The sequence below is a fragment of the Cnephaeus nilssonii genome, assembly GCF_951640355.1.
Source record: "Cnephaeus nilssonii genome assembly, chromosome: 2".
NCBI lineage: Eukaryota > Metazoa > Chordata > Mammalia > Chiroptera > Vespertilionidae > Cnephaeus > Cnephaeus nilssonii.
Window position 1 is genome coordinate 107860072 of NC_137073.1, and position 13569 is coordinate 107873640.

General features: G+C 46.5%; 1 protein-coding gene across 7 annotated transcripts in view; it reads left to right on the plus strand.

Moving 5' to 3' along the window:
* The window catches only part of FYB1 (FYN binding protein 1), a 140666-nt gene that overhangs the window by 56818 nt on the left and 70279 nt on the right, over positions 1–13569 (plus strand). For all 7 annotated transcript variants that reach the window (XM_079796924.1, XM_079796930.1, XM_079796927.1 and 4 more), the window contains one exon: positions 4458–5607. In XM_079796924.1, coding sequence (XP_079653050.1) covers positions 4458–5607 — 1150 coding nt within the window. The remainder of the gene's footprint in view (positions 1–4457; positions 5608–13569) is intronic.

A 13569-nucleotide genomic window follows, 5' to 3' on the forward strand; every position in this document is an offset into this window, starting at 1 on the left:
CCACCGGTTGGCGACTGCTGGTCTAGAGGATGGGTACCAGGAGCTCTGGTCATGACCCGTGGCCTGGACAATGGATGGAAGATGGCCTGGTTAGGTGAGTCCTTCAAGGGGTAGTCAGGTTATCTGGATGTTTGATAAATGTCCAGCTGTGTAGGCAGACCATGTCACAGCACTGGAAAAGGTAAATAAAAGTTTAAGTTCCAGGCTAGTTAGAACAAGAATACAATCTGCCCCCAATGCCTCAACCCTCATAGTGGGAATAATTCAGTGGCTTGGGTAAAGGGACTCCAGTTTATGTACTCACTCTTTCCTCAGGAAACATTACAGCACACAGAGCATGGCCCGTTCTCCTCTTGCTTTAATGACAAAAGGGACACAAACACAACTTAAGGAGTGGACTCAGGCTTCACAGTTATTTTATATCCATTCAGTAGCCATGACCCATGGGTATTTTTATTTCCTGTGTGCTTTACAAAATTACTCTTTACAGAAATGAGACTTTTAAAGATAAGAAACTTTAAAAACAATCCCTTGTTGTAGCCTTTGTCGTATTATTTAGTTTTTATTTATAGGTTTTAGAGTATACTCTATTATAAAAAAACGAAAAGCAGACTTTTTATACAAATTGGCAATTATAAAAATAGTCACATGGACATAAAGTACAGCACAGAGAATATAGTCAATAATTTTGTAATAACTGTATAAGGTGTTAGGTGGGTACTAGACTTATTAGAGTGATCATTTTGTAAGTTATAGAATGGCTAGTCACTATGTTGTGTACCTGAAACTAATATTATATTATATGTCAACTGGAATTGAAAAGATAAAAATACATTATTTTTAAAAAGCAGACATTCTGATAAGGTGTCTTCATATCACTGTTATACAATTATACATTGTTCCCACCCTATTTTTTAAGTAAAAAGAGCCCTAGAAAATGGAATGGATGTTCAACCTACAATGAAGTCAAGATAGGAGAATGTAAAAAAAATGTTAAATCTTGTTTGACTTTCTATCATTATCATTAAGGAAGAAATCTGGCTATTATTGTTCAGATTAAGGGCTAATCTGGGTGGGTGTTAAAAGTTTATCTAATAAACTTATTAACAGTGATAATTACAAAATAACCTCTAAAGCTAAGCAGTCAGTATAAGTGATTAAATAGTTGTAAGTCCAGTCTACTTGATTTGCCAGGCCTATTAGTAGGCTCAGGTGTTGTTACCATTTCTTCAGTAACAACATAAGAACGTGCTCTTTCTTATCCTATCCTTCAACACCCAGTGAAAAGTTTCAGAGTGTGCATAAACTAAACTCAAACATGCTAACTCTATTATGTTATAGAGCAGTATTTGCTTCAGTTATCATTAAAATTAGGACAAAACAGTAACAACTGTAACTTCACAAGGCAGTCACCTGAAGGAAGTGATGTTATGTGACTGGTGAATTAGAAATACAATGAAGGCAGACAAGCAATTCTTGATCACATAACATTACACACAATAACCCACTTAATCCTCTTTTGAAAAACAAACCCTGTGAGAAATAGATACGGTTATTATTTGCATCTTATAGGTGAAGACAACTTAGTAGGTAAATCACATGGTTAGTAAGTGGGAAAGTCAAGGTTTTAAGACAAGTCGATGATCCCAGAGCCTGTGCCATTAACCAAGATGCTGACCTGCCTCCTAGATCTGGCTTGACATCTGAGACAAGTTCCAACTGCAAATCAACCACTTCCATATTTTCTAAATTAAAACCAGGACATGGCGTTTGATAATGGGTTAGTGTGTTTCCTGGGGTTTCCCCCATGAAATTCAAGATGTGAAGTTGCTATCACTGAGTAGGAACTCACTTAAATTCCTTGGTTTCTGTTCCTTACCGACCCGGAGGAGGAGGTGGATAGGTGATTTCTACAGCTTGACCCGCTTCATAAAAAGAGCAAACCCTCCTATGTACCAGGCACTCTTTCATGTACTTTATGAATATCGCTTTATTCATTCTTCCTAACAGCCACCCTATGACAGGGCCTTATTCCCACGACAGAGGTGAGCAGATGAAGGCCCAGAGAATTTCTGTTCCTTGCCCTCGATTAAACAGTTAGGAAGATTCAAACCCAGCCGGTCTGGCTCCCGAGCCTGTGTTATTAACCACTGTGCCTTGCAGCCTCTTGTTATAAAATTAGAATAAGTTATAGCCCTAGAGTAAGTCCAGAGTAAAAGCATGCTTCCCCAGAAACAGACTTTCTTCCAGTAAGGAGAGCAGGCAAATTCCAGGTTGAGCAAATTCTTTATGCTGCTCGTGCTCAGGTTTGGAGTTCTCTGCAGCTTCCATCTCCCTGGAGGCACAGGGTGGTACTTGTCTTCTTCTCCTTCTTCCCCTCCTCCTACCCCCCCCCCTGCCCAGGCCACCCCCAATACCCAAACTCTCCCTGGTCTAGGCCTTCAGGGATTGACTAGAAAGACTGAGGACTTGAGGAAATGATGGGGCTCAAGCGAGGCAAGGTAGAAAACAAGATGTTTTCAGAGACTCGGCTCTAGGGTAGTAAATTAAAGGAGCAAAATTCAAGCTGGAAACTCTTTCTCTCATCTTGTTTTCATCGCCTGCCCAGGTTCCTTTCCCCCAACCCGCAAATACACACGGGCTGCATTTTGGCAGGAGACAAACTCCTGTTGAGGGCATCATTGCTTTGAAAATCACTATTCGCAGGATTCAGCTCAGTGCCAACCTGCATTCCCCAAATATGTATCAAAAGCTTGGCCTCGGCCCAGGTGTTGTAGGATACAAAGAGGAATGAGACAGTTTCTGGATCCTGGAGCCTCAGAGGGACCTGAGTCTGCACCCCTCTGCCCACGGTTCCTGGCTGTGAGTCCGTGAATGTGCTACTTAACATTCCTCATAATAAGAGTTCCCATCCCATGAGCCCCTGCTGTGGGCCAGGCAGGCACTTGACAAATTCCATCTCTAATGTGCATGACAATTCTGGCAGGTCTGTGCCATTCTATAGATGATGCCACAGAGGCCCAACTAATAAAACTAGGATTCCCACCAAGGTCTCGTGATCTTTCCACTATGTCCTCTTGCAGTTTTAGCCTCACTTTTCTTTCCTGGGCAATGGAGTTAGGTATTGCCATCCCCCCAAAGTAGGAGAATAGCCACACAGGTACAAGCATGGTTCAGAATCAGGCACACATATTTACACACTGAACGATGGTTCCTACTATTATGAAAGGAAGTCATTCTCCGGCATGTACAAATGTCTGAAGTGATACAGCAGTTAAGAGGACAGAGCAAATCTCCCCAACCGGACAGGGTCTGGTTTTGTGGTATTCGAGTGGGCCCTGGAGAGATGAAAAGTGCTTGGGTGTGTGGCAATGAGTGGTGGGGGAGGGAAGGAAGAAAACGTTTTCTAGGTGAATTTGAAGGCACGAAAATAGAAATGGCGATGGCCACACGTGTATCTCCAATGTGTTGTGTTTTTTTAAAGCTTCAGATTTTCAAATATTCTGAAAGAACTAGAATATTCTAGAACTTGCTTTTGAGAGACAGACCAGACACACCATAAATTCTACCAGATTACGTGGGGCTATACCCACAGGGAAGGGTAAGTGCCTGCTGTCTTTACTAAGCAACAGAAAGGAGGACAGACACCGTGTGGCAGGACCTCTGAGAAGGAGTGACAGGTGTCCTTATAGAAGAGGCAAGACTGGAGAAACCCGAAGTCTGGACACGAGACTTCCCAGCCAGTCTCTGCACCCTTGTCACCTCCCCTGAGGGCCCCAGACTGTGTCCCCTAGACAGGACCAGTCCTGGGACGGAACACGCGCTGCCCACCAGACTGCTTCCAGTTAAATCATTAGCATTAAATAGAAAAATCAGTAGGAAAACGCTTTTCATTACTTACACATAAAGTGAGTGGGTGTTTCTGCCACGTCTCCCTGTGAGCAGACAGACCTGACATGTGGGTGGGTCAGGAGAACTCGTGCGAACCACAGAGATGCTAAACAAGGCCATGCACGTAAAATATGCAACCCAAGGGCTTACTTTCATTTTTTAAGTGCAGTTTCTATTTGAGAGGCTCATCCGTGAAATATGGAAGAGGCCGTTTGTTAGAGACTCCCATATTTTTTCGAGTGAAATAAAATAAGACAAATACGAAGGGAAAGGTAAAATCAACAAGCTAGCGAGAGAAACAGCGGCAGGAAAGGGAAACAATGAGGGTGACAAACAAAAATAAGCATGTCAGTCTCAGACAACCCCAAAAAGTGCATGCACACGAGCCCTCCCCCTTCCACAAGCTCTCACAACTTATGTTGCCATAGAGGAAGGCCCGTGTTACAATATCTCGCTACCCAATCAGCAGCACCGCGGGCCTCAAACCAGGAAACCCTGTAGAGTGCAGCATTTTCAACTGTGAAGGGCGAGCCGTTCTCACTGGTTTTTGTTCCCCATGCTTGTAGGATGGAAAAGCAGATGTGAAGTCTCTCATGGCGAAGTTCAGCGCAGCGGGTGACCCCACAGAGGAGGTCTCGGTCAGCAGCCGACCCTTCAAGGTCACCGGGCAGAATTCCCCTTCAGGACTCCAGGCCAAGAAGAACTTCTTCAACAACCAAGGAAATGCCAGCCCTCCGACGGGACCCAGCAGCGGGCCGAAGTTTGGGGGCCCAAAGCCCCCTGTGGGGGTGAAACCTTCTCCTGAGGAAAAGCCGGAACTGGAGCCCAAGCCCCCGTTTCTGAAGCCCGGGGGAGTGGGCCAAAGGTTTGGACCCCCGGCCCCCAGAGACCCCGAGGGGAAAGCGGCCTTTCTGAGACCCGTAGGCCCCAAGCCCAACCCGCCCAGAGAAGATGCCAAGCCCGTGTTTCCCCGGCCTCCTGGGAACAAGCCTTCGCTCCACGCTGTCAACCAAGACCACGACCTAAAGCCGCCAGGCCTGAAGCCCAGGCTTCACCCTCCAGCCCAGGAAAGCGACCCCAAGCCAGTGTTCCCTAAGTTTCCTGGGGTGCAAGGCAAGTTTGTGCCAGCCTCACAAGACCAGGAGCCCAAGCCCCTCTTCCCCAAACCCGCCTTGGGCCCGAAGCCATCCCCCAGTCTCGATGACCCCCACGAAGGCGAGAGCCCCACTAAGAACGCGTCTCCACTCAGAGGACCCTCGGGCCCCCCAGGAGTCAAGTCCAAAAGCGGCTCTTTAAGGCCAGCGAGGGAAGACCCAGACGCGAAAGGCCATGGAGGCGAGGCGTCCAGTTCACCTTTCCCTGGAGTGGTCCTGAAGCCTGCCGCCAGCCGGGGAGCCCCGGGCCTCTCCAGAAAGGCCGAGGACCGGAGAGAAGACAGGAAGCTGGATGCTGCTAAGAACGTGTTCCTGGGCAAGATGAGCCAGGAGGAGCCGGCCTTGGGGGCTCCGCCTGCCTTGCTCCCTAAGACACCTTCTAAGGTGACGATGGCCGGGCCCTGGGGCCAAGGTCAGGAAAAGGAAAGGGGAGACAAGGGTCCCGCCACCCCTAAGCAGAAGCCCCTGCCCCCCTTGGCTGTCCTGGGCCCTCCTCCACCGAAGCCCAGCCGGCCCCCCCACGTGGACCTGGCCAAATTCCGCAAAGCCGCTCCTGCGAACAGTAAGTGCTTCTCTCGTTTCTGCTTCACGCGCTTGCTTCCCCAGCCGCGGGCATCTTCGCTCGGGGGAAAGCTGGTGATGAGGAGGGATCCCATCCCCGGCTGCCGTGGGGGCGACAAGCTCTTTGGGATGGTTGGGCTTTGGTGTGGGAGCTCTGAGAAGGTAGGGCTGGCTCGGGGGGGTGGAGGCAAACACATCCATTTGATTTGATGCGCGGTTTCGCTTAAAGATCATCATTTCATTGACTTCCTTCGTTTGGTTTCATTTCTGTCGAATGGGACTGTGGTGTGTCACTTGTGCTACCACTAAGGAGTTAGACGGACAGATGAGCCAAACCCTAAGGCGGCGATGCTCACGTGGGGGCGATTTTGACACCCCGGGGACATTTGGCAAATGTCTGGGGGCACTTTTCATTGTCACAGCGGGAGGGTGCTACTGGCATCTACGGAGCAGAGGCCAGGGACGCAGCCGCACACCCTACAATGCACAGGGCGGCTCCCCACGACAGTTATCCGGCCCCAAACGCCAGCAGTGCAGGGTTCAGAGACCTCCTCCCAGGGACTGTAATGCCCACGACTCCATCATGTTTCCTAACCCCAACATTCAAATAAGAGGGCATCAGGGCTCTTGCGAAATGGCACTTTCTGTTTTATGTCCAGCTGCTTCCTATTTCTCACTGTAAAGTTTTCCGAACTTCTCTGATTTATAAAGTAAAACATAGTTCAGGTAACAAGCCAGACAAAGGGGTACATTCTTCTTCAGGGGGGACAGCTCATTTTCTACCAGAGAGGTTATCACAGTACTATGGCACATGCCATCATTTGATCCTGAGGGACTTGGCAAAGAGGTGTCACTCTGCATAGCAATGAGAGAAACTCACTTACGCCTGAAATGATGAGTATTTTAGGCAAATGATGTGTAACTGCTGTTTATTGGGGGAGGGGGGTGTTGACAAGTAACCACACCACTATTAGACATACTTTTTTTTCTTACAAAAGCATGGACGGATTAAAGCTGCTTCAGGAATAAGGTTGTTTTTCTGTTTGGGCTTCATAGAAGTATCTTGCAGTCAATATGTGATCTTCCTGAGCTCAGCATTTTCAGTGTTGATCAACAGCTTAGCGATCAAACCTCCCATTAATCTAGCATGCAGAAAGCAGGTGTGCAGTGACCCCAGGATCATCACCTTCTAGAAAGACTCAGGCTTGTTACACTTGTGTCCTCCTCATCTGTCACCTTCTCGTTTCAATACTGGTCCCTAATTCAGAAACGTTAGTTTGGTGAGACCTTCTACAAGGACCCTTCTTACTTCTCTTTCCTTGTTTCTCTGTATCTCAGGTTTTAAGAGGTGCTGTCATTTGCTCCATTTTATGGCTCCACTTCACGCTAAGGAAACTGTGCTGAGGTCCAGCAGAAATCCTTGGGAGCTTCCTCCCTGTCCTCCCTTGTTGTTTCCTACCAGGGTTGGGTGGTGGGACCCCGTTATCTGGTGTCACGCTATTGAATGAGTTCTCACAGATGCTAATGAAGTCCTCTTGCTGGCTCTGCAGTCCTGTCAAGGTCAGCACTGAGCTGATTTTCAGTGCAATGTAGCTCTCAGGGACCCAGCACAATTGCTCAGTATTCGAGTTGATTCTTGCCCTTCTCTTTCCCTTTACAACCCTTTCCTCCCCCCCCCCCCCAGCCCCCATCCTCACATGCCTCCCCACTGTGCAGGTGCCCCACCACACCGTTTGGATTCTAACACCTCTCATCAGTGTACCCCACTTCCAACCTCTGGGCCCTGGGTGTATATTATGTTCCAAAATGGACCCCATTCCCTCTTCACCCACCTTTTCCACAAATCAGAACTCAATCCTTAATCTAAACTGAACTCCAGTTGGCATCAGGATAAAGCAATCTGTTTCATAAATTTAAACTCTGAATAACATCCCTTTCAAGCATTCGCTTTTTTCAATTTTTTTTAAATATATTTTATTGATTTTTTACAGAGAGGAAGAGAGAGGGATAGAGAGTTAGAAACATCGATCAGCTGCCTCTTGCACAGCCCCTACTGGGGATGTGCCCACAACCAAGGTACATGCCCTTGACCGGAATCGAACCTGGGACCCTTGAGTCCGCAGGCCGACGCTCTATCCACTGAGCCAAACCGGTTTCGGCTTCAATTTGTTTTTAAATAGAAATCATATCTAACTCAGAAACACAGCAAGTGTAAAAAGGTGTAAAATGGAACATCGTGAAAAGTTGTCTTTAGTCCTTTCCTGCCTTTTGCTGGGTCTTCCCAGCCTCGGCCCCACAGGAACAACCACTCTTCTAATTTCCCCCTCCATCCAAAGTTTGTTTATGTTTACACAACAAATAGAAATACAGATACTAGCCACCCCCTGATTTTTACTCAACAAGTAGAATATTATATGCAATGCTCTGATCCTTGTTTCTTAAAAACACTGATAAATCCTGTATGTCTTTCCACATTTTAACGAGAGGTAACTGATTATTCTTTAAGCTGCACAGTATTGTGGTAAGTGGATGACTCACCTAATTGATTTAACAGTTTGTATTGTTTCCAAACTTTTGCGGTCAATAATCTTGTCTATGTATCATAAAATAAGCATTTATGTTCTGAACACAGAATTTCTTCATAGGCAGGTCTGCTACCCTGGCTAGTTTGGCTCAGTGGATAGAACGTTGACCTGTGGACTGAAGGGTCCCAGGTTCAATTCTGGTCAAGGGCACATGCCTGGTCAAGGGCTTGATCCCCAGTAGGGGGGTGCAAGAGGCAACCAATCAATGATTCTCTCTCATCATTGATGCTTTTTTTCTCTCTCTCCCTCTCCTTTCTTCTCTGAAATCAATAAAAATATATTTTTAAAAAAAAGTCAGGTCTGCTGACTATTTTTCCTTAATCATACTAAGCAATTTAGCATTCCATTTAGGATGGTTAAAAAAATACCAGAATTAGAAAGCATATAGTGTCCAAATTAACTAAAGCTTCATCTAATCATTTTGTAGGCTTTCAAAACTCTAAAACTATTTTCTCAGCCTTTCTACCTGATTCTTTCCCTTCAAGATTCATGTCCAATTCCTTAAACCTCATCTTCAGATCTACCCTCCATCTTTATCATCTTTGTCCAATATATTAACCATTAAAAATATTTATTCCTTATTGAGGACACGTTATGTATCTGATACTCATTATCCTGTTAAAGCCAATGAAACGGGAATTCTGTGAGGTCAGGTTACCTGCCCCAGGCTGCACTGTGACTGAGCAGCAACAGACCCTGTCCTCCCTCTCGGAGCCCAGGTCCCCATCGCCACCCTCCCTGCTGGGCTCCCGCTCTTGAAACATAGGATAGGGATAGAATGAGATAATAAATTAAGCATAAATGAAACCCAAAGAATCCTCATTCTTCTCCCTCTCTTCGTCTTTTGGTTGAAACAAGTCTTTTTTTTTTTTTTTTTTACTAGAAATACCACTTTAAGCTTCATGAAGACAGACCAGTCTGCTTAACATTATTTATTTGGAGCCTAGAAATAAAATATTCCTGTTAGTTACTAAGGTTTGTCTTCCAACCAGAATCTCTTTATCAGAATTTAAGATTAATGCTCTCTATAGCTTAGCAGTTCCTTTTTCAACAACTAGATAACCCTTGCCAATAGCCTGGCGCTCAATTGAATTGAGTTTCTATGCAAAATGAATATTATGCACAGAGTCCTTATGTAGAGTTTCAGCTGATTTTCTTTTAAACCAGAAGCTTGAATATTACATGGTGCTTTTCTGAATATGGAGCTAATACCCTTCCCATTACAGGTTACAAAAGGCCCAACATTTTTTAAAAATCCAAAATATCAGAATGTTCTTTGAACTAACATTTCTCCTGGCTCTTGACGGCTCCCAGGCCGGTGGTGGAAGGACCTCCTCCCCAGCATCCCGCGCATGCCTGGCCCGCACAGCCCGGGTTGGGAGGAAGCCCTGACCCACCTGTGGTTTGTGTGTAGGAGCTAGCAAGCCCTGCTGGGAAATGGTACATCCAGTTTTGTTTTGTTTGTTTTTTTTCCTAGTCTTGTTCTTAACACTGGGGAGAAAGTAAGACTCATCTTCCTGTGTTGACTTTAAGAATGACCAGTGAAGCATCTTGACAATCGAAGGGGCAAGGTCAAGGTCCCAGGTGGCTTAGCAATGGGCTAACGGTGTGACTGACCCCTCCTCAGCTACTCGTGTGTCACTCTCATCCATGGACAGCGGTTTGGAACCAAAAGGCCTCTGGCCTGTTTTCACCGACAAGTGACTTGTTTCTAGGAGGGGTCAAGGTTTTCCTTCATAGACCCCGAAGCTCTCGCCTTTCTTCTTCTCTGCAGTCTCCTTTCACGTGTACTCTCTGAAAATGGCCTATTAGGTACTTACAGACCGCGCTTTATAGCGGCGTGTTGCTCCCAGCCAGGACAGGGCGAAGGGATTCACTGCTCAACCACATTTAAGAGACTCGGGGACAGGTGCATTCTTACAGCAGGGTTTCTACAAGCATTGACACCTGAGTGCGCGCTGGAGTCTAAGAGCAAGGTACCAAACAAGCAGATACCTTTTCGGAAGCATCTCACAGACGGGGCTCTTTCAGAGTACTGGGGAGCGGGGGGCAAAGCTCTGTGGGGCGCAGCCTGGAGTGGGAGTCACCTAAAGCATGGCTCAGCTTCGGTGGCCACAGACACTCCACATGCCGTTTGCTGTCATTCTCCAGGAGCCTGGTGCACGCTCTGTGGCTGGCGTCCACCCTTACCTTTAGCTCCAGCCCGAGCGCGGCTATTTCACTCACCTTCCTGGATCCCTGGGAAAGCCGTGTTCTGTGAGACCTGTCAGTCTTCCCTCTATCCCTGGTTGAAACTTCTGAGGAAGCACTCACTGTCAATCTGGCAGCTTACCTGGGTTTAACTCTGTAATAGAAAAGCCTTGGGCCCTAACCGGTTTGGCTCAGTGGATAGAGCGTCGGCCTGCGGACTCAAGAGTCCCAGGTTCGATTCCGGTCAAGGGCATGTACTGTGGTTGTGGGCACATACCCAGTGGGGAGTGTGCAGGAGGCAGCTGATCGATGTTTCTCTCTCATCGATGTTTCTAGCTCTCTAACCCTCTCCCTTCCTCTCTGTGGAAAATCAATAAAATATATTTTTTTTTAAAAAAAGAAAGAAAGAAAAGCCTTGGGGAGAGCCCGCCCTTCTTAATCGCACAGGTCCAAGGTCAGATCTTAAGAGCTGCCTGCTCTCTGTCTTCTAAAACTCTCTCTTCTGCTCTTCTAAGATAAACCAGCTCCGCAGTCTGCCCCATTGAACAACCTGCCCCCCGCTGCATCATATGCCAACAGCATCCTTTGGGCTTTTATTATCCAATGTTTTTGTCATATTCGTAAGCAATCTACATGATCTTTATTTTCTGGCATTTCATTTTACTGAGGAGAAGTCTGAGACCATCCTGAATGTCTATCTTTGAAAACGATTTACTTTTCTACCTAGATTCCCAAAGAAATCTCTGTTCCTAAGGTTTAAAAACTTAGCCAACATGTGTCTGTGTCAGTCATTCTATCCTCAATGTCAATCATTCTGTCATCATTCTAAACTTGTGTCAATCATTCTGTCATCGGTATTTTCTGAGAGATGATGCTCCTCTGAGCTCGGGGGTTTTCGGTTCCACATGCAGAGGGGTCACACCATTTTTGTGACCGATGGATGATAAATGCATCTACTTGCTCTGATCCAGGGTGATACACTTGTCTTCCCTTGAGAGTCAAGATTTGAGTCCTGATACTGCTTTTAACCCACTCTTCTGTGGAGGGAAGGATAGCTGTGCTGGTCTTGAGGGCAGTTCTTGCTAGAGATCTGGACTCTGTTCCTTCATCTGAGACCTCCCCCATCCAGTGCCTGATACCACAGCCAGGCGACTCTGACAGCTCAGCCCCCTCTGCCTCTGCTGTGACCCTGTCGTGGCACTTGGGGCTTTCTTGCTATAACTCCCCCCCCACCCCGGCCCTTTTTAAAAATATATATTTCTTTATTGATTTCAGAAAGGAAAGGGAGAGGGAGAGAGAGAGAGAAACATCAATGATGAAAGAGAATCATTGATTGGCTGCCTCCTGCACGATCCCCACTGGGGATTGAGCCCAGTGGGGATCGAGCCCACAACCCAGGCATGTGCCCTTGGCTGGAATCGAACCTGAGACCCTTGAGTCGGCAGGCTGACGCCCTATCCACTGAACCAAGCCAGCTAGGGCTATAACTTTCCCCTTGACCAAGCTGCTCAGTCACCCCCGAGTTCATGTCTCCAGGCTGGAGCACATTAGGGGGAATGCAGAGGTTTTTCTAGGATCAGTCTCTGCAGTACTGCGCCTGAGCCTGGGAGCACATGGGAAGCTCCACTTGCACCAGAACCTTCTGCTTCCTCCCTTAGCCACCACGTTTTGAAATGTATCCAATGAGGTTATTTTCCTTTGCTTGTGTGGTGACCACTAGTGAATTTGAGATAATGCTTATCTCGCCTTATTTTGTTTTCACTATTTTATTTGGGAATTGGAGGAAGAACATGCCAGAAGTTCCCTCCCTTATTATTTAATACCAGCTCATATTTCCATTATAATCCAGGGTGAGCAATATTTCTGAAAGGACCATCCATTGGCCCCTCCACAATTGGAACAGAGGAAACTCACATGAATTGAGTGCCCACAGCCAGCCTGGTTTTACATCCTCTGGTCTATGTTTATTGGTCAAGGACTTGGAGGACCACTCCTAACCCCTCCCCAAGTCTCCTACTCTGAAGAATATTCTGGACACAATCACGGTGGGGCAAGGGAGAGACCCAGGGGTCTGAGGGAGCTTCACATCTGGGCTGTGGATAGCACCTGACCTCCGCTCACCTGCAAATTTCCAGACAGCAGTCCTATTGTAAGCCTTTACCAGCCAGTCAGTGTATACTGAGAGTAGGAGAGGAAGGGAATACTGGATGGGAAAATGAGCCGAGAGAAGGAGAGGGCCACTGGGGTTGATATATGGGGAAGGCACCTTACTTCTCCTCCGGCCTAAGTCATCCTGCCATTGAGAAGGCCCTCAGCAGGGTTAGGTTCTCAGTTCCCTGCTCAGTGATCCATTTGGTCTTTGATTTTTTTTTTTTCCTTAACCGCTCAGATGCCAGATAGTCTTTTAAAATTGATGTGAGCACAACAATAACGCACACCCCATTTGATTTATAGGGAAACATTTCCTTACAGAGATATTCACCCTGCTTATAAGAGGGACAGTCATTTTTCTTCATTATGGAAGAGAAATTTCTGTAAAGCTCGTTTGCAGCAACATGCCATGATTTACCCCATGGTAGCAACTTCCTGTGATCAAGAGGCAGGAGTTGGTATGTTGTTAAGCCACTCACAAAGGAAAATATAGAAATCCCAGAGGCCTAGTGCACAGATTTGTGCACCGACGGGGTCCCTAGGCCTGGGTGTGTCTGTGGGAGGTTGGCTGTCTGGGGAGGGACTGCGGGGGGGCTCCAGTGTGTGTCTGGCCCATCTCACCCAGTCGCAATCGCTGGACCCAGCAGCAAGCTAACCTACCAGTTGGAGCGTCTGCCCCCTGGTGGTCAGTGTGTGTATAGCAACTGGTCGAATGGTTGAACAGTCAGACACTTAGCATATTAGGCTTTTATACATATAGATTGCCAATCAACTGGCATTATTTCAACATTAGTAGCATTTGTGCTAGATCCAAGAAGATTTGTACATAAACAAATATTTTCTTTTACAGTGGCTGAAGTATGAAAGGCATGAGATGCTATAATGTATGCCAAATTGGATCAAAATTAGTTCATTCTTAAACTAATCATGCAACTCATGAAGGTAAAAACATTAAAATGGAATTTCAATTACTTGAGAAAGGAAGGAGGAGATTAAAAGGAAAGTCAGGTCTCAGAATCAAATACATAAAATCTCTT